The 21,612-nt window shown below is 31.9% G+C and overlaps 1 protein-coding gene across 3 annotated transcripts; it reads right to left on the reverse strand.

Annotated features, from left to right (window-relative positions):
* Nucleotides 1–2,265: 2,265 nt before the first annotated feature.
* LOC144845319 (furin-1-like) lies at nt 2,266–18,448 on the reverse strand. 3 transcript variants are annotated; one of them, XM_078702570.1, is made up of 14 exons: nt 18,288–18,447; nt 17,602–17,765; nt 16,468–16,572; nt 15,861–15,962; nt 15,147–15,272; nt 11,014–11,090; nt 10,287–10,375; nt 9,413–9,585; nt 9,035–9,247; nt 8,657–8,757; nt 8,192–8,295; nt 7,408–7,525; nt 6,683–6,993; nt 2,266–3,455 (listed from the first exon to the last, which is right to left on the reverse strand). In XM_078702570.1, the coding sequence occupies exons 2-14, from the start codon at nt 17,752–17,754 to the stop codon at nt 2,878–2,880; spliced, it is 2,250 nt and encodes a 749-aa protein (XP_078558696.1). In that variant the 5' UTR covers nt 17,755–17,765; nt 18,288–18,447; the 3' UTR covers nt 2,266–2,877. The 3 variants fall into 3 exon arrangements, with proteins under 3 accessions (XP_078558696.1, XP_078558695.1, XP_078558697.1); XM_078702569.1 differs by lacking the exon at nt 11,014–11,090 and adding an exon at nt 11,902–11,978 and having other exon boundaries at nt 2,267–3,455; XM_078702571.1 differs by lacking the exons at nt 2,266–3,455; nt 11,014–11,090 and adding exons at nt 4,598–4,974; nt 11,902–11,978 and having other exon boundaries at nt 18,288–18,448.
* Nucleotides 18,449–21,612: the final 3,164 nt, after the last annotated feature.

The raw sequence follows: 21,612 nt of genomic DNA on the forward strand, positions 1-21,612 counted from the left end.
TAATTAGCCTAGTTAAGTTCCATTGTCTGTCGAAGTTTTGCCTTTCAGCCAAGCTAGTACTAGGTCTAGCCTAGGCCTGTTAGTATTTGGTTTGTTGACATAATTAACACTAAAGCACTCTAAATATAAATATAACATTTAATATAATATTATTAAAAACCAAATGTTACTGTTTTAATCAATGTGAATGAAATATAGGCCTTAGATAAGGCAACATTTTAATTGAATTCAAATGACAGGAATCTATTTATATGTTATATAAAACAAATAATGTTTTATATTCGTGTAATGGTACAAATAATGGCATTTGGTGAATGATGAAAGGTTAATATCAACGAGGCAACACCGAGTTGATATATAACCTTTAATCATTCACCTTATGCCATTATTTGTACCATTACACTCATAAACATTTATTATTTATATACTATGGAGACATTATATGGCGAACGTTAGTCTATCATCTATAAATTATAGTAGTTCCGTATGGATTTTTGTGATACAAAACCTATATAGAATAAATTACTTTGATAGACTTTTAAAGATGGAAGAGAATCGTTGGCCCAAAATGTTGTTTGGATATATCACAAAACCTCAATGATATTGTATTCAAAATGCCAATTTGTGTCAAATATATATTAGAAGAATGTAATGTTATTGAGAATATTTTCTCTGAAAAAAGTGTTTGGTCGCGTGATTTGTTTTATTGCGCAATAACCATGTAACTATGCGTTTATTGATATGGTTGTAATAGAATAAATTAATGATCAGTATTACATTCCCTTTTCGATGATACCATGGATGACAAGTGATTAGTGTGGAATTGAAATTCAAAATGGCGGCTGAAGGGGTGGTCGAAAAAAATGCCCCTTTACTTGTTTTAATTCAGCAACTCAAGAATAACAAAGTTGGCAAATGGAACAAATATCGAGCTGGAGCTAGTTTTCCTTACATGTATGACTGTACTAAATAAAAATGGCAGCCACTTTGGATTTTGAGAAGACTCAAGTGGATCGCGTGTGTTTTATATGTACAGTACTTCATTGGATTCCTCATGTCTTAAAACATATATATATATATATATATTTTTAGCTTTTTTTAGTTCCATTCCAAAATTGTTTATATCTCTACCAAGCTACCTTCTTTGTTTTCTACTCTTATTCAGTCTCCACCCACTATTCAACACGCTGTTTCTATTGTTATATTTCTTTTATTTTTCCTGTCCACCCAGGCAGCACTTGCCAACTCATATGCTATGACTTTATCCAAATTCCCTCACTTGCACTGATGAAGGGCTAGTGTTGCCCGAAAGCTCTGCTAACTTTCTGGCTGTTTACTTTATCGTTTTGATTTAGCTTTTCGCTTTTTTTTTTGTATCTCCATTGAGATCCAGCCACTGATACCCACAGCATTGTCATTTTTTTCAGTAATTTGCCTTTGGATTTATATATATATATATATATATATACATTAAAATTATCTATTGGTGTTACATATTTGGAAAGTTATGAGGAAAACAGGAAATGGCGACTATTTTAGGTACCATCTTCTTCTTGCGTTAAATGCCAAAAGATTCACATCACAGGCGTAGATCCTGGGGTAGACGGAGGGGGGGGGGGGGGTCGGGGCATGTCCCCCACATATTTTTTAGTGGGGGATTGTCCCCCTCACTTTTCAACAGGAAAATCAATAAATTGTTGAAATGAAATAGAAAGTAAGACATCTATGACACGCATGACGTATCGCAGGTAATTTCAGAAAATACAGTAGGCCTATCTAAGAATAGCTTTTGCGTGAATATAACCAGTGGCGCATCAGGACCAGTGCCTAAAAAGTGTGTGTAACCCAAAATAATTGTATTCTTCCGGGCGGAATATTTATGTGCTCAGAAATCGATTGAAACGACCACTAAATTACTCAAAGAGCCGAGCTTCCCGACCGGGGGCCGTTGGCGGCCCCTGCCCCCTCTCAGCCTGATGTTCCTCGCTTTGCTCGCGAAGTATTTCATTTTTATACGTCCCCCTCCCTTTTAAAATCTGCGACGTTGCACGACATATTCTAGATATATTTCTGAACCAATCCTGAAAAAAAGGTTAAAGCCTATTTAGTGCTTTTGGACTGTCATTAAATATTTTCACTGTTTATCTTTTTTTGAGAATGGCTCATATTTTGAAATCCTTATCATGTGACCATTTAAAAAAAAAAATATTTCACTTTGGGCTGTGTCTTTTTAGCTAGATTGTATATCTGATAAATAAAATAAAAAACATCTGAAGTCATCTGATAAAATGTCTTGCCACACAGTTTATTTGTCATAATTATTTTTAAATGCCTCTCTATTTTACATACAATAGAATAGTGAATTTACTAGCTACTGTAATTTGAACTCAACTGACTGAACTCAAAGGATCCATATCTTTAAAGATGAGTGCATTTATATACAAGAAGTGGGCGACAACAAAACCAGCCAACTGAATTTCTGAAATATACATTATTTATATTCAAAATACTTTGTGCTATTTACTAAATGAAAGACATTATTTTACTGAAAACATATACATCGCCTAATAATTATTTAACAATTTTCAAAAGTAACTAGTGTACAATATGTATTATCTTAGAAAATATACGGTTATACAAACTACTATGAACTAACAGTTTTTTTTTTATTATTTGCTTGGTGTCCATAATATTCGAACTTTTTGTAAAAGTAAAATTTGTATTTCACAAAGTAATGTCTAACTGTCCAGAAGCATTACCTTCGTCATCACATGATTTGCTATGTCCAATCTATTTCTCTTTATTTATCAAATTTACTGCAAGTGTGTCATCATTAATATGACCATAATTCGCTATGTCCAGTGATGCATATTCCTATTAATCTTCAATAAGTTTGCTAGTCTGTGTGGCAGAGGTATGATGATCTTCATATAGCACATTATCCGGTGGCAGTTCACCTCGCAATTCTTCATCCTGAACTTCACTGCTTGTATGATCTTCATATACCACATCGTGTATATCCATTCCACTTTCCCATTCGTCATCTAGTAGTTTGCTACTCTGCATTTGTACATCCACATTGACAACCTTTTTTTTACATATGAAATCCTTGATACAAGAACCACACCAAACAAATGCTATCAACATTATAATCACAAATACAGAACCAATAATGATCTGCATTACCTGGTGGGTATTAATTGATAAGAAAACATAGACACAATAGGTGTCTCGTTTATTGTAGTATGCATTGCATTCTATGCAATCAGTACTCTCAATTCCAAAGCAACTCTGACATGAATGATGACAGGGGATACAACTGTTCCTAAGAGTACCATTCACTGTAGGTTTCACCAATAGATAGTAACCGCTTGCACACTCTCTTGGACCTATGTGGTCCTCAAGAGGATGAGATGTAGTACCATAGAATACAAGTAAAAATTGTGTCAGTTTACCTATAAAGAGAAAAAAAAATATGCATATAAATGTATTGATAGCAATATACATTCTAATATTAGTATTACAGTTACTTTATTGTTACTGAATGTTGCAAAAAGCCTTAAAGAAATATTTATATGTATCATCACCAACCAAATATTTTTTTTTACCAAACATTATTAGACATGAATCACCATTGCAATAACCAAATTACTGTTATAGTCACAGACCAACAAATTATGATTATAGCACTAGGGCATTACATACTATATAGCGCATTACAGGCTAAGCTGTTGAGGCAGGGATGGTTACTGTAAGTCAAATTGTTCATTCATTTTAAAAAAACATGGCCCTGCATTTTCAAGATAAGTAGCGTAGCCATAGACACCATATTGGCTGCATGGACTATGAAATGTAATTTCATTGTGAAAAACCACCTGGGTACTCTATAAAAATGAATACCTGTATACACTATTACATATTATAATATTATTAAATCTTAAATTTGTAGACATATTGTACGTCAGGTAGAAATGCACCACACCAATACTCAATTGATAACTTAATACTACCACGACTTCACTATTATCACAAATTAGTTTCCATATTCCATCAATCTTCCTCCGCATCAATTTTTAGAAATTATTTAATAGAAAATTCACAGATTTCATCTTCTGCTACATTTCAAGATTAAATCAATCATTTATATTTCCATATTATACACAATTAATTGAACAAACCTTTTGAAAATATGACCACAAACTGATGACTACGATCCGTAAACAAATACATAAAAATAAAACTAAAAACCAACCTCGTAGTGTAATAATCCAAAGTAGACCAACAAATATGTGTGTATATGTATTTTTTTAGTCAGATTTATAATAAAATAATTGGTTCAAAACTTGCTTGTACAAAAATATTTATTTTCAATATGCATACAAAATTATCCTAACACTCTTAGTGCAACATAAAGAAACAAAACACCTACAATCATTTTTATTTAGTACTGCACCAGGAACACTTTGATATTTAAAATATTTATTATATATACTTTACTTAATTGATTGGGAAAAATTCACTACATATTAAGTATTAATTAATAATCTTTAAATTAATTTTATAAAATGTTGACCCTTATCAGATAATTAAGATCAGAATGATTAAAACTTATATACTTGTATTGTATTGTAACTACTACTGGAATATAGTTATGCCAATATAACTATTTAGTAATCCCTTCAAAATACCCCCACCTTTCAAAAACAAATCTGCTATATTCAATTCTGTTTTTCTCTTTTTACTTCTATGAAACAAAAACTTTGACAAATAAATACAAAATTAGGAAATGCGCTGTACGGCAAAGAAAACTCTGAGGCACATATCCATCGTTGCTCAAGCATTTATTAAATAAATGAGTTTCATTATACGGCAACACAACCAAAGTATTCTTATCACAATTTCGGTTGCCGACTCTAGCCAGAAGTGGGTCCAGTTGGGTTCCATACAGAATCAAAGAATATTCCAGAAGAGAACCTAGTGATAAGATAAGGAAAACAACAAAGCTGGCTAACAAAAACACCGATTTCCATCAAATACATTCATGGTTAGGATGTTCAAAAACTGCTTTATTAATAAAAAAAATATACATTTTTAAAATGCTTATAAATGTTTTCAAAATTATTTGAATAAACTCCCCGGGGTGTTTTTTGTTTAGGGGGAGTTTATTTTTAGGAGGGCGTTTATTTGAGGGAGGCATTTATTCAGGAGAGGAGTTAATTTTTTCAGTGTAATAAGGTAACATCAAATCAAGTAAATACCCACTAAATGCGAAAAATACAAAACAAATAATATCAAGAAATGATAAAGTATGTAAAATTGTATCAAAATGTTTGGTCAAAATCATGTCAATTAATGAATTCCTCTACAAAATTAATAGAAATGTGTTGTAATATAATATTGTGTATATGCATGGGGTGGGGCATTTATTTGAGGGAGGCGTTTATTCGAGGAAGGCGTTTATTCTTTTAGTGTAATATGTAACATGTATAATTAAATAAATACCCCCTAGATACAAAAAATACAACACACATAATATCAAGAAATGATAAAGTAAGTAAAAATTGTATCAAAATGCTTGGTAAATATGTAGATCATGTCAATTAATGAATTCTTCTACAAAATTAATAGAAATGTGTTGTAATACAATATTGTGTATGCATTGGGTGGGGCATTTATTCGAGGGAGGCGTTTATTCTTTTAGTGTAATATGGTAACATGTATAATTAAATAAATACCTCCTAGATATGAAAAATACAACACAAATAATAATATCAAGAAATGATAAAGTATGTAAAATGCTTGGTAAATAATATGTAGATCATGTCAATCAATGAATTCTTCTACAAAAATAGAAGTGTGTTGTGAATGTGAAATACAATATTGTCTGAATGTGGCAGGGTGTTTATTCCAAATGATGTTCTATGGGGGGGGGGGGGAGTTTATTCTAGGGTGCATTTACTCCAAATAATGTTCTATGAGGTGGGGGGGGGGGGCATTTATTCAAAGCAGGGCGTTTATTGTAGGGGGAGTTTACTCCAAATGATGTTCTATGGGGCCATTTATTCAAAGCGGGCTTTTATTCAAATAATAATAAATGAATACAACACATCATTATTATGTAGCTAGGGTTTTAGACAGCAGGTTTATGAAGGTAACTTGAATTGTGTACTACAGTAGGTAGTAGTAACCCTTAAACTTTAAGATGTTATGTTGCTTTTAACATGAAATATACATATTTAGTACATAACTTGTTTAAAGCTTTTAAAGGAACATATATTATATTTCCATTGGTTTGTCTAAAGCCAGCAATACATTGCATCTACAAAGAATTTTGTACACGATCACTGCCTTAAATCCATTTATGTTTAATCCCATGAATAATAGTAGCACATGTAATTAAAGATGATATGTACAATGCCAAATCAGTTAAAATGCACAGTATAGTACTGTACTATAAATATCTAAAATTTGAAACAAATAATATATCAATGTTATTATTATTACTCTTATTTGTGTTGTATGGGTCATACATTACAGAAGCCTAATCATAAGCAGTCACATCTGGCCTAGATATATTTGACATGGCAATTATATGTAGGGTCATGCATCCAGCACAATGTTAGTCAAATTGGCAGTAAGTAGTAAGCACATAGCAGCAATGTAAAAAACTTCTTACACTCACCTGAATTAGCTTTATCTCCAAGATTCTTAACCTCTAATGTCCAGATTCCACGTGGATCCTCTCCCCAGTTATGTGTTGTCATAAAGTCCCAGTTATTAAATCCTTTATTCGAATAGTCTTTATTTCGTTTTGTTAAAATATTTGATTTTGTTCCCATAGGAGAGGTTAAGAAAATAACAAGATCTCCTCGGTGATTGAAATTGAGAGATATTCTAGCTTGTACATGTTCCAAGTAAAGAACTGCATTGTCTGCATTTGCACAAGCTGTAGTATTATAATGTATAATCAATGACCCTGTCGACGGAATTGTTCTGAAAAAAATCCACATGCATACAATTAAATAAAAATAATTAAATCAAGATCTGATACTCTATAAAAAAAAATCTGAGATTTATATGTAGGTTCGGAATGGATACGAAGTTATGTCTGTTAATATGAATTTTTAGGTGCTATATGTCATATTTGGCTTCTTGTTACAGACCAAACAGCCAAATTGACCATTTTCAACGTAATTCTAGTAGGTTGAGTTTTTAAAAATGTTTTATATGGTTAAACAGGCCTCTTATTACTTGCTGTTCAAATTGAACAATAATTCAATTTTGTCTAGTTTTTATATGCTACCTGCTTTTTAATAAATAAACCATCTGACAATGTAACTATAATTAAAAAGCTGCTTATTGAAAATGTTAATGTATTAACACATATATATATTAAGATATTGCTACCTTGAATTTGTTAGCACTGCATCTGTGCATACATGTTGCTCAGGAACGATGTTCCATTGTTCAGCCATAGTTACCATTGCCCCAGCATTCATCAACCCAAAACCATAGGCATGACTCACTAAATCAGAATATGGTATATAAAATATGAATACAGGTGCTTTCATTATTATTTATTCATAAAAATAAACATATGTATTTACAGTATGGATAAGAGAAATTATGAAATGGAGAAAATGGGGAGGACTAGGCCAATACTAGAATAACTATAGGTAAGTTGTGAGAGAACTGAAACAACTGGGCTAATTTTGTTTTCACAATTCCACTTCTTTAGTTTCTACCATTACTTATAATTTAAGTACTTTTTTGGTCATTATTAATGCCTATTGGTCTTGACAAATTTGAATAAGTGGTGCTATAAGATTGTTGCCACAAGGATAATCACAATCGGCTTGAGATTTTTTTTGATTGCACAACAATTTGTAAAAGCTGAATGCGCATTAGAACTATTATCACCATTAGATACCACTTTTCCAATATATAGAACTAATACCAAACAGCACAAATGGAAAGGACACACTTGAGGTGTACAGTATTAACTTTGTTTACAGCAGCAGTTTTTAATTTAAAGGATAACAAAATATGATGCTCACCAAACATTTAAGTAACAGTGAAAATCACAATAAAAGAATTCCGAGTGTTGGAATTATTTCAAATGTTGATGTGGTCTGTCATAACCAATTATTTAATTTATAATGAAACTATTATAATTTGTTATTCTACGTACCTTGATACCCTGCCCCATTTGTAGTCCAGTCATTTGCAATCAAGCCTTCAGCTTGTGATGTCATTACAATGATATGCTGTAGATCTCTCCATGTGAGTTTAGAGCTAAAAAGTCAATAATGTGCAAAAACCCTTGTAGTGGCCACACAATTACAATAGGAAAAACATTTGTTCACAAAGTATATTGTGTGGTTGTTGGAAATACTGAATAGTGAATGAATCTTGAAGGGAAATTAGGCTGTACATGCTTATGCCTTTTCTAGGCCTAATGAGAAACAATCATGCATGTTTAGTTGTAAATAATAGGAAGCTTTCAATTTGCGATTACATAGAAACAAGTTAGGTCATGTTACTTGTGCATATGCAGGGAAGTTGAGCCATGCTTTCTCACTCTATTCCTCAACACAGCACTTTTGGTGCAGGTAGGTCCTAGTTTGTCACACCTAATGATTTGTAGATCACTTACTTTGCTTCTAATGCCAGAGCACAAATAGCTGCCGCCAGAGGCGCAGAGGCTGATGTTCCACTGTGCTGCTCTGTGCATTTCTTATTCAAATCTGTTGTAATCTGTAATCAAGTGGAAAAACTATTTAGAGTTCAACAGTCAACATTTTCAAAATCAAAATGAAAAAGGAGAAGACATTGAAGGTAAATAATGTGCTGAAAACTATTAAATTATGAATAAGAAATAAACAAAAATGATAGGGCAGGTAGAATGTCTGAATAATTAATACAAGAATTATTATAGTGAAGTTATATACGTATATATGATTGCAACACTGGTTAATGACTGTATCCACAATAACTATTAGCATTTACAAAATAAAATCAATTATATACATACTACTTCTGCTTCTGTACCGCTTCCACTACTATATGTTGTTGCTAGTGTGGATGCACATCTTTCTGAATACCAAGGCACTTGTCCTGATTCAGACACGCTGCTTATTGATAGAGTGTGCACTGTGTTCGTATAACCATCGCAGTTACAACTATCTTGAAAACGCCCTCCATTACCAGATGCCCATACAAAGATTGAACCAAGCCCATTTCTTCCCTAAAATGTAGGGTTATTTTCAGAAAAAAAAACTAAGGAGATGAATGGCTACATGAACAACATTTTCAGATTTTACCATGTTTGGTAAATTATTTTTAATTTCCCTTTATTAGTATGAAAAAAAAAGAAATTAGGGGACAGCCTGCATCCAAAAAAAAATTGTACCTTTTTAATACCATCTTCAAAGGCTTTCTTTGCAAGTGGTCCTGGGCCATCAACAGTTTTGCCATCATCATCTGGTCCCCAACTTGAGCTATAAATATCAACATGCTGAGGAGCGTGGCTTAGAGATTTTGCCTCAACTAGATCTGTCACATCACCATCTAGCATACGAACACCTGACCAAATAGGATACACATACATTTAAACAGGCCAGAAAATTAGTATTATTAACATAGTTACCATTAAACGGTCCAGCATTTCAAAGTGATTTTTAATGAAACATGCATTTTGACGAAACACATGCGTGACCACATATTTGTCACACATTTAGCAGAAGTATATGCATGATCATTTTTTATCACTATTTGAGAGGAAAATGCATTCAAATTAATTAAAACAGTTACGTGAGTATTCATTTTTTAGGTTAATAAACGCCATCCATATAAAAAAAACCTAACATCATTGATAAATTACAAATCATTTTCCCGTGGTCACTCACCGCGATGAAGGATGGACTGATAGCAGGCATGCGTTAGTCACGATCGCAATTACTAAATGTAAAATTATACGGTGGACTGCCACGACACAGTGACATGCGATGTTGTGTGCACGCATTTATACAGTAAAATACCTCAATTACTCTTTAATTAATTTATCTAGATAATCAATTGTCTATTTTTTAAAATTATCCCTTTACTATATTTATATATATTTTTATCTTTATAGTATATTTCATTTAACATAATACTTGTATTTAATTTGTGGTAAACAAATAAAACAAACAAATCCAATTATTGTTGGGACATATCCATATAAATATGAAGATCATTGTGTTACCATGCAAAATGAATATACTGTAGCTGTATTTAGACCTCACCTCCTATTGCTGCATTATATGCAGCCCCTACACTACACAAACCATTATTTGCAATGGCAGCCACCTCACCAGCACATCGTGTCCCATGCCTACAAATACAAATATGAAAAGGTAATAATTGAAAATCCAAATTTATTTTAAAGAGGTATGGGCAAATTATAGAATATTAATTCTGAATAATTTACTAATCCTATTTTATTCAAATGTAAATATACATCATAATGTTGTTACATATTATAGTAATATTAGTGAGCTTTCGCAATGGGACAGTTGATATATAGTAGTAGATATTAATTATTAATTTGTGCATGCATATAATCCCAGTATACTCCCTTCCATTCTTGTCGGACTGTCTTTGATCGATTTAATGTTTGGTCCGATAGACTGATCAATGGTCAACTAAAACATCATATTTTATTTTATGTCTATTATGTAGTATATAGACTACGAATTCTCTTTGATTCTTTTAGATTCATAAACAAAATAAGCATGCTCGTACGCCTCTTTTAAGGTTTTGATTAAACGTCATGTCAACTTAATACAAGAATTAGTTTGACTAATGCAGAAACTTTTCAAACACGCCCACGAAGCATGCATGCTCTATTAATTACCGTCCCCTTTGTTAACCATCCTGATGCAAAAGCTCCCTATTACGACAAATACATAATATAAATAAAAACAACTGATTTATCCAGATGAGTGCAAGAAAGAATACATTCATGCCAACCTGTTCAGATCATTTTTTGTTTTTCGTGGATCTGGAAAATTATCACCATCATTCAAATCCGTACTTGCTTTTGGATCCTTTGAAATGTGTGCAAATTTAAATGAAAGAATGAAATAAATACCCATAATGAAGTTCATCCTAAGACTTTAGCCTATCTAGCTATATAAAAAGTGCATAGAGGCACGCCTTTGTGAGTTGCCTATTTTGCCACTGTAAGATCTTGTACCTATACATTTATAGGTCCATGATCATACCATAGAACTGTGCTGTGGGTGTCTAAAAACTTGTATCTCAGATATATATCTTAATTTCATAATATGAAAAATACTCTCTCTTTTTTTGTGATTCGCTGAATGAAAGGAATAAATAATTTTTTTTTTTAAACGGTTTCATTAGGATGTTAAAATCAGTACCGAAAGTATGAACCAACTTGATATACCATCGAGTAAAAATTCTAGAAGTACCGAATTTTGCCCTTACCTAAATTTATATATAGAAACATCTACAACTAAAAAAATTGAATCTAGAAAACATATTAAGTAGAGTACTGTATATGTGAGATCCAAATATTCTAAACACCTCAAGATTTGTTTAATGACATCAGTAGTGAAGATAATGAAAGCAAATGATACCAATACAGACGTTATTCTTGTTTCCATAAATCACTGCTTTTAGTTAATAATTTGCTGAAATTTATAAGGAATTAAAGTACTCTCTTGTGCTGTGTGCTGTAATGTTAGTGCTTTGATAACCAACTACATTGTTTATTATTAACTTATTTTTATATTGAAATAATGTTATAAAAGGTTAATAAATGATTTATCAAATAAAGAAACCCAAATAAAAAAGAAACTGTATGAAATTAAAAAGTGTTGAATGATGTCCGACCTGTTTTCATTGGATGGATTGTAGCGAGGGGTTGGGTCCAAATCACCATCATTTACATCTTTGCTTGCTACTGGGTCCTATACACATAACAGAACACAAATAAACATCCAAATAAAACATGCAAACTTTTTAAGATGTATTGTCCCCTAAAAATAACAAAGTATCATAATGAGCTCATCAATTATGCAGAAGATCGGCCAGCAACAGTTTTGAATATTAAACCTTATGATATTAACAATTTAAACTGTCCATTTGGAAGTAACAAAATACATTAAATAAAAATGTTCCTTCAGCAATGACTACGCTGGATAAAACAAATAAATATTACTGGCTATCCCTGCAGGACTACACTTTAGTTAATGGTTAATATTCAGGATTAGTTTGTTAATTTTTGGAGGACAATACCTTTCATTGCGATCATTCAACAGAATTGATCTTTTCATTCCATCTCAGATCACCCAATGAGTTAAATTCTACCTCCTTAAATTTTGTTGAAATTTGGTGTATGGGTAATTTATGGTGATCAAAGTCAAAATTTCAATTTCAACTTTATCGTCTTTAATTTTTTATTTTTTCGAGAAAATAGCTGTATTTTGGGAAATACTGGTCTGATATTGAAAACCAAGGTATTTTTTTAAAAGGAAGATCTTAAGGAATCTAAATATAGCATTTTTGTGTTTTTATTTTTATGCAATTGCCATTGGAAGAAAAAAGAAAACCACTCCAACTTTTTTTTATTTTTTTTTGGTTGTTGGTGATATGTAATTCCAGTGATATAGCTATTTGAAATGTGGTGGCAGCGCCATTTTTTGAAAACCATTAGTTCCATACAATTTGGCTTTTGTTGGGTGAACTGAGAAGGAATGACCCATATCTAACAGCTATTTCCCATAAATAATTATATAACAAACATTGAAACAAAGCAAAATCTTGAATACAAATAATAAAATATTTCAAAGGAAATAGGAATTGCACTGTACTGCAAAAATAATACAAACATTATGAATTATAATGACACATTTATGATGAAAAGTACAAAAACACTAAATATAAACTACATACTGTACAAATACTACAGTACTACTTTCAACTAATTAATGTCACTGTACTTAATACACACACTGTGTACATATCTCATTTAGGATTTTCACTAAATAAAACAATACTGTAGCAGTCATATACAATTGAGTACAGAACATTTAATAATAACGAATAATTTAGTAAATAACCATTGCAAAAATTATCAAAGCATGTTCACAAACCACAAGCATATCTAAAATTGGAAAGGAAAGACAACTCTTGTTTTGTAAGCATGCTGATGATCTTTGGCAGCTTCTCGGTAGTCTATTATTTTTTGCATTGTCAAAACCTTTAATGACATGCGTTTCATGGCTTGTGTATGTATTGTACATATTTGTACTAAGATGTAGTAGTACAGTTAGTAGTGATCAATGTAAAATGTGTCAGCTTTGTATTTAATTCGATGAGAATATTAAAGACGTTTTATCCCCCAAAAACATGATGAATAATGAAGATTTTTTTTAATCAGACTGTGAATAGCCATTTAAATTTCCAGACAAATAACGATCCAAAATTTTGGTAACAGTGAATGATTATTGTGTGACATTAAAATATTCAACAACAAAAAAAGTAAACAAATTATTTTTCTGGGTTGAATATAATTATCTTTAAAGATTGATATAATTATGAATTAATAAATGAATATATTAATATCATAACATATTAAGTGAAACAAATATTTTCATTTAAATTTTATTTCTGGATACAATTTACAAACCAGAACAATTCACATTGACAATTTTAGACTAGTAGTAGAAATATAACAAAGCATGGTAAATTAAAATTGCCTGTATTTTGTTTGCCAATACAATCTATGATAATAACTAAGTTAATTCATTCAAATTATTTGTTAAATGGCTATGAATACAATAATTTATTCATTATGCAAACCACTTAATTTGTAAAAATATGAAATGATATAAGCCTTTGTAATGCTGACGAATGAGAAAGTTACCAGCTGCGGGTGAAGTAATATATTATTTTTTAGTACAGTACAGTAGTTAAATAATTCAATTTGTATATCAAATAAAATTATGTAAATTACTGATACAGTACAATCATTGAATTGTTAAAAATATTAATAATATCATTATTAAAAATTAATAGAAAAATAAAATTAAAATAATGAAAAGGCCAATTTTGAATTAAAAATGTGAAGATTTTGTGGATTAGGAAGGTTCCATCAATTTTATATAAGCTACAGTACTACTATTACAGTACCATAAGTCTTCGTTTTTGAGTAGTCAACTTCCATTACAAATTCTTTCTTACCATTCAAATGTATTCTTAAAACACATTTGGCCAGCAAAGGTTTTTAGAGAGTTGTGTATAACAAGAATGTAAATACAACAAATATAGAGTGTGTCAAATATCGACGGGGTGAGTGACTCGTGACTTCCTAGATATGATGAATTACTACATAGTGGCAACTCAAGTGGAGACCAAGAAGCACACTGATAACTTGAATATAGAATAGATACTGTAATATTATTGCCACAAGAATTTAGTATCTCAGGATTTAGGTAAAATTTTAAACCATTTTTCTTTTGAGACTCATAAAAAACTGTCTACAGATGACAATGTAATAACATGATATTTTACGATTACAATCATTTGTCTAGAGGGACATAAAATAAAGCAGATGTGATATATTTCAAACCATAACAGCTAATTCTAAATATGTATACATTATATACAGGGCTAGACTGTTAACGAGATATTGTGAGAAGACAATCCCATTTTATCATACATTATATTATGTAATAAATTTGGTTTGTAATTTATGTAAAACCAAAATGGTTTGAAATATTTTTCCATTTAAATAATAAAAAAATTCAGACCCTAAAACTTGTTTGAATATTACGGAAATTAAACGAATAAATTTATCCACTAACACACACTTTGAATATATCTAGGCCTACAAATTACGAATCTGTATACAGTCCTATACCATGGAGGATTTCCTCCATGCCTAGATATACAAATGTGTTGTGCAGGAATATCACAGATAATGCATTCTGCAATTCTAAATCAATCATCCCACAAACTAATAACAAGGTCAAACTCAAATTTGTAATATATAATAATATAATAAATATATTTAGCCATATATAAAAAAAACATTTATGAAACATAACTTTTTATTTGATATAAATAATACTTACATAATTACTTTGCAAGTCAGGATGTACACGTTCTATACCATCATCTAAGATAGTGACAACAACACCACTGCCAGTGTAACCTTTGTTCCAAGCCTGTACAACATTCATATCTAGGCCGTTCCGATGCTGACAAGATAATAAAACAACAAATATGAACTAAATACAAAGTAGGATGTTTTTGACAGATAATTATGTGTATTGGTGAACATTGTCTGTGACAAGGCCTTCCACATTTCCCACCATTTGCAAAATGCAGATTCATGTCGTCAGCAATCAGATGAAAGCTGCTTCACAATATTTGGATTTTGCAAATATAACATCAAACTTTGAAAGTATATGAATTGACATAAACCCTCATTAAACAAACAAACAATACTGTAACTTTATCACGTTTATTTAGTTCCACAGTATTGAATATGCTTACAACTTTTAAAGTTCATCAGCTGTTTATGATTTATAACAATGCATTACTGTTGAGTATAAATTAATGCACCATTTAGAGAAGTATTCCATGTTTTTATGTATGATGATCAACATAAATTTACTACTAAAACGTGTAGTATATCTGCTCACACTAGTGACTGAAGGAGTTCAATATTATTATGATACTTATGTTATTGTTGTCAATTAGTTGTGTTTGTTTCTATTGTAAATAAGAAGATCATCACATTATTATTTTATAATTGAATAGCTAATACTGATGATATTACTTACTAAGTACCACAGCTTAGGCCACTTTGGGTCATTAAATGCAGGCTCTGTTGAATGATCTCGTTTCTTGCGAACTAACACTTGTTGTTGCTCTATCCATTTTACCTGGAAAATACAACACAATAACAACAACTGTTGACACTGTTTAATGATTGTAACACAAAAATACTGTACATGAAAAATGAAGATTAATTAAATCACACTTTGAATATGTTATTTTGTAGTTTTAATAAAGTTAATCACTTCCATAGAAAAATAACGGGAAAAAATAATGTTTTCACTTGTAAAATGACAAAATAAATGGTTAAATTCAACCAAAAATCCATTGGCTGGCTGCCAATTTGACCATTTTTTGCTTTAAATTACATTTTTTCAGGTAAATACATTTTTTTTCGATCCAATTTTTGGTCAGAGTAAAAATTAAAAGATTAAATGGAATATTCAACAAAAATTGTTTTCAACAAGAATTATTTTTTCAGGGGGACAATACATCTTTCAACTTTTTGGGATGCAATACCAGTAACTTACAGTGGGTTGACAGGATTGAAAATTAGGTAAAACATTTTGGTTATTGTAAAAACTATTGACCACTGAATATGGATAGTATTACCTGAGGGTCTTGAGTTAATTTTTTGACATGATGATCGTCGCTTCTTTGTGGTGATCTGCGTTCACGTGGCCGACTGTCAATGAATTTGAAATGACTCTCAATAATCTGAAAAAATAAAAACTTATAAATATGGTATCTTATTAAGAGGTTACTAAAGGTTGCTAAAGGTATGGTAAATAATATTGACATCACTAAACACTATGTTTTCATACAAAGTTTAGCCCCACACTCAAATGTGTAGAGAACAGACATTCAATCAGGTTTTAAAAGGTTAAAAATACTTGCATATATTTTCACAGTATTCAAACACATACTGTAGTTAAATTCTATGCTATCTCATACACATACAGTTAGTTATCTCCATTTGTAAAAACTGTCATTTGTGAATTTGGTATGAGGATGTCAATGGAAATCCAATGGTAGTGAAATTGGGTGGTATCTCTCTCATCTATCTGGTACCGTTTTTTTAAGCACCTTTCGGGGTCCTCAGGTCTATACGCAGCGGGAGGTTCCCAGCAAACTCCTATTTTCAATTACTTGAGGTAGCCCCCTACAGTATACACAGACATTGGTACCTACTGTAGCTCGTCTAACCAAATGTCTCTGGGCTGCCTGTCTATGGCTAGTTGGTGTACTGTAGTGATGTGGTTAAGGAGCTGGGGGTTGTGGGTTCCATTCCCCAATTGCCTTACAACAATTTTTTTTCACCATTGTCTTCAGGACAAGGGTAACTGTTTTTCGGCTTACTTAACATTTGCTTAGATTTAAGGATGTTTTTTTTTATGTTATTTCTGATTTACCATAAATTTTTTGACAAGACGTCACGAAAACCCCGACACTAATATGAATATGATGCCCCTGCGTAGGACTACGAATGCTTTCGTAGTACCAGTACACATTTTTTGAACATTTTGTCATTCCAAAAAATTGTGGTGCTTCCTGATGACGATCCACCACAAACATGTGTACTACGAATGTTTTCTAATTCGTGTTCATTCATAGTCAAATTTGTGAATGTGGGAAAGGGGCATTAGGTCCCCTCTAATCTTCTGACTGCCAATGGGTAAGATTCAATATCGGAGCCTCAACAATGAAAAGTAAATACTGAATTAATATTATTTATACAGTACTTACCTCTCCTTGATTTATAAAACCATGTCTTTCAGCAACAGTATTGGCTACTTCATCACCTCCATGTATAAGAACAGCGTATTCATTTAGATAAAATTCTGATCCACAAATGCAAATTTCAAGTAGTAAAAGTAGTTCAAGAAAAAGGTAGTCCATCTTAAGTTTCTCTGTTAATGTTAAAACACTCAGAATTATTAATTAAATGTAAACAAAATGTTTTAGATTGTCGGACGATTCTGTTTTTTCTTCTAGGTACGCCATCGTAGGGCTACTGTACATATAATACAAATGCACCAGTTCAGGAAATTGATTGTGCTATAAGTATAAGTTTAGAAACTTAGGCACTACTGTGTAAAGTACTACTACTAGGCCCTAGCCATAGATAGGCTAGACATTTAAAATATTTAATAAACGTTGACTTCGTCATGTTTTTAATTTTTTTACTTTTGTTTGAGAGTTTAATAATACTTAATAGTCAAGGTTCATTCATTGCTACAAAGAAAGTCAAAGCCTACTACTATACTAGCTAGACAGGCCTATGCCCTCTACGCGACTTGACTGACTAATATAGGCCTAGCTAGGCTACTAGGCTAGTAGGCCTTCTATTCTATCCAAGCCAGAAGTAGTCTAGCCTACTCTTACAGTCTCGGTCATCCTAGCAAATAATTTGATAGTGTAGAGTATAAAACCTTTTAAATAAAAACACTAGGACTCTAGGCCTAGGCCTAGTGACACTGTAATCAAAGAATATATATTTCTTTGCGGTAATCAAAGAAATATATGTAGAGTATTCAGTATACGCCCCAAATTCGCTTTTTGTCTCTCCCCAAGCACAACACACAACATTAGCTAGCCAGCCACTTTTTTACTGAGTATATTCATTATTCAGCAGAGCGTCATTCTCCCACTGATGGAGGTATATTCAGAGCGTCATTTCGACGATCGAGCATTCTCTACTTCTACGGAGTGCCATTTATGCCTTTATTTACTTCCGAATTAGAAATAGTACTACGGTAACTGCTCCAGTGGACCAAATTTAGCACCGGTGGAGCACAGTGATATAAAATAGAAATAAGTCACTAATTTTAATATCTTTTCGTATGTTAATACACTGTGCTCAAGTGGACACAATTTGGCGCCAGTGAGGAGCACAGTGATATAAAATAGAAATAAGTCACTGAATGTTAATATCTTTTCGTATGTTAATACACTGTGCTCAAGTGGACCCAATTTGGAGCCAGGGGAGCACAGTGATATAAAATAGAAAAAAGTCACTGAATTTTAATATCTTTTCGTATGTTAATACACTGTGCTCAAGTGGACCCAATTTGGAGCCAGTGGAGCACAGTGATATAAAATAGAAAGAAGTCACTGAATTTTAATATTTTTCGTATGTTAATACACTGTGCTCAAGTGGACCCAATTTGGAGCCAGTTGAGCACAGTGAAATAAAATAGAATTAAGTCATTGAATTTTAATATCTTTTCGTATGTTAATACACTGTGATATAAAATAGAAATAAGTCACTAAATGTTAATATATTTTCGTATGTTAATACACGTCTGTGCTCAAGTGGACCTAATTTGGCGCCAGTGGAGCACATTGATATAAAATAAAAATAAGTCACTGAATTTTAATATATTTTCGTATGTTAATACACTGTGCTCACGTGGACCCAATTTGGCGCGCGCGCCAGTGAGCACAGTGATATAAAATAAAAAAAAGTCACTAAATTATGATATCTTTTCGTATGTTAATACACTGTGCTCAAGTGGACCCAATTTGGCACCAATGGGAGCACAGGGAAATAGTCACATACAAAAACATCGAGAAAAAATACTTGGTATATATGTTCAATATCGGTTACTCCATCCGTAAACCAAAAGAAAAAATAGTTTCAAGGCACATCAGTGATTTTAATAACTTGCGTTTGCTTAAGATAATACTTATGAAAAAACATACAATTCCGACACATATGTTAAACTCTAATAACGATTTTTACCAAAAAAACGGTTAGGAATTCGATTTTCCCTGTAAATTGAGCAACTAAAATTTAAAATATACCAAGAAATATATATTGAATTCGAGGTGTATTTTTTTTTTACAAAAGAAATGTTCGTATGTTAATACACTGTGCTCCAGTTGATCCAATTTGGCACCAATGGGAGCACAGGGAAATAGTCACATACAAAAACATCGAAATACTTCTGGATTACAAAAATATTTCTCCATATATGGCTCCACTGGCGCCAAATTGGATCCACTGGAGCACAGTGTATTAACATACGAACATTTCTTTTGTAAAAAAAAATACTCCTCGATTTCAATATATATTTCTTGGTATATTTTTAATTTAAGTTGCTCAATTTACAGGGAAAAAATCGAATTCCTAACCGTTTTTTTGTCAAAATCATTATTAGAGTTTGACATAATATGTGTCGGAATTGTATGTGTTTTTATAAGTATTATCTTAAGCGAACGCAAGTTATTAAAATCACTGATGTGGCTTGAAACTAATTTTTCTTTTGCATTACAGATGGAGTAACCGATATTGAACTTATATACCAAGTTTGAAATATTTTTGAATTCGATAAGTATATTTTCTAGAAGTTTTTGTATGTGACTATTTCTCTGTGCTCCACTGGCGCCAAATTGGATCCACTGGAGAACAGTGTATTAACATACGAACATCTTTTTTGTAAAAAAAAAATACTCCCCGATTTCAATATATATTTCTTGGTATATTTTTAATTTAAGTTGCTCAATTTACAGGGAAAAATCGAATTCCTAACCGTTTTTTTGGTCAAAATCATTATTAGAGCTTAACATACTGTGTCAGAATTGTATGTTCTTTCTTAAGTATTATCTTAAGCAAACGCAAGTTATTAAAATCACTGATGTGGCTTGAAATTATTTTTTCTTTTGGTTTACGGATGGAGTAACCTATATTAAACATATATACCAAGTTTGAAATATTTTTGAATTCCAGAAGTATTTATTATATAGTGTTTCTATTTTATATCACTGTGCTCACTGGCGCGCGCTCCAAATTGGGTCCACGTGAACTCACTACTGTGCTCACGTGGACCTAATTTGGCGCGCGCAAGTGAGCACAGTGTATTAGCATACGAAAAGATTCATTGACTTATTTCTATTTTATATCACTGTGCTCCACTGGCGCCAAATTGGGTTCACTTGAACACAGTGTATTAACATACGAACATATTAACATTCAGTGACTTATTTCTATTTTATATCACTGTGTATAATTGGGTCCACTTGAGCACAGTGTATTAACATACGAAAAGATATTAAAATTCAGTGACTTATTTCTATTTTATATCACTGTGCTCAACTGGCGCCAAATTGGGTCCACTAGAGCACAGTGTATTAACATACCAAAAGATATTAAAATTCAGTGACTTATTTCTATTTTATATCACTGTGCTCCACTGGCTCCAAATTGGGTCCACTTGAGCACAGTGTATTAACATACGAAAAGATATTAAAATTAGTGACTTATTTCTATTTGATATCACTGTGCTCCACCGGTGCTAAATTTGGTCTACTGGACCAGTTACCGTAGTACTATTTCTATTTCGGAAGTAAATAAAGGCATAAATGGCGCTCCGTAGAAGTAGAGAATGCTCGATCGTCGAAATGACGCTCTGAATATACCTCACTGATGATGATGACGACTGAAGCATTTTCTACTTCTCTACGGAGCGCCATTTATGCCTTTATTAACTTCTGAAATAAAAATATTTCTAACGGTAATTGGTCCACTGGACCAACTTTGGCACCAGTGGAACACAGTGATATAAATAGAAATAATCACTTAAGTTTCAATATATTTTCGTATGTTAATACACTGTGCTCAAGTGGACTCACTTTGGCACCAGTGGAGAACAGTGATATAAAATAGAAATAAAGTCACTCAATTTTAATATGTTTTTGTATGTTACACTGTGCTCAAGTGGACCCAATTTGGCACCAGTGGAGCGCAGTGATATA

This window comes from Antedon bifida, chromosome 6 (assembly GCF_963402885.1).
Source record: "Antedon bifida chromosome 6, ecAntBifi1.1, whole genome shotgun sequence".
Lineage (NCBI taxonomy): Eukaryota > Metazoa > Echinodermata > Crinoidea > Comatulida > Antedonidae > Antedon > Antedon bifida.

Bases quoted from the DNA above. Each gene is read 5' to 3' on its own strand.
- LOC144845319 (XM_078702570.1), bottom strand. From the start codon at position 17,754: ATGGACTACCTTTTTCTTGAACTACTTTTACTACTTGAAATTTGCATT. The intron at 10,376-11,013 runs GTTGGCATGAAT...TTGTATTTGTAG, and splicing joins ACAAAAAATGATCTGAACAG to GCATGGGACACGATGTGCTG. The intron at 9,248-9,412 runs GTACAATTTTTT...CCTACATTTTAG, and splicing joins TTGAAGATGGTATTAAAAAG to GGAAGAAATGGGCTTGGTTC.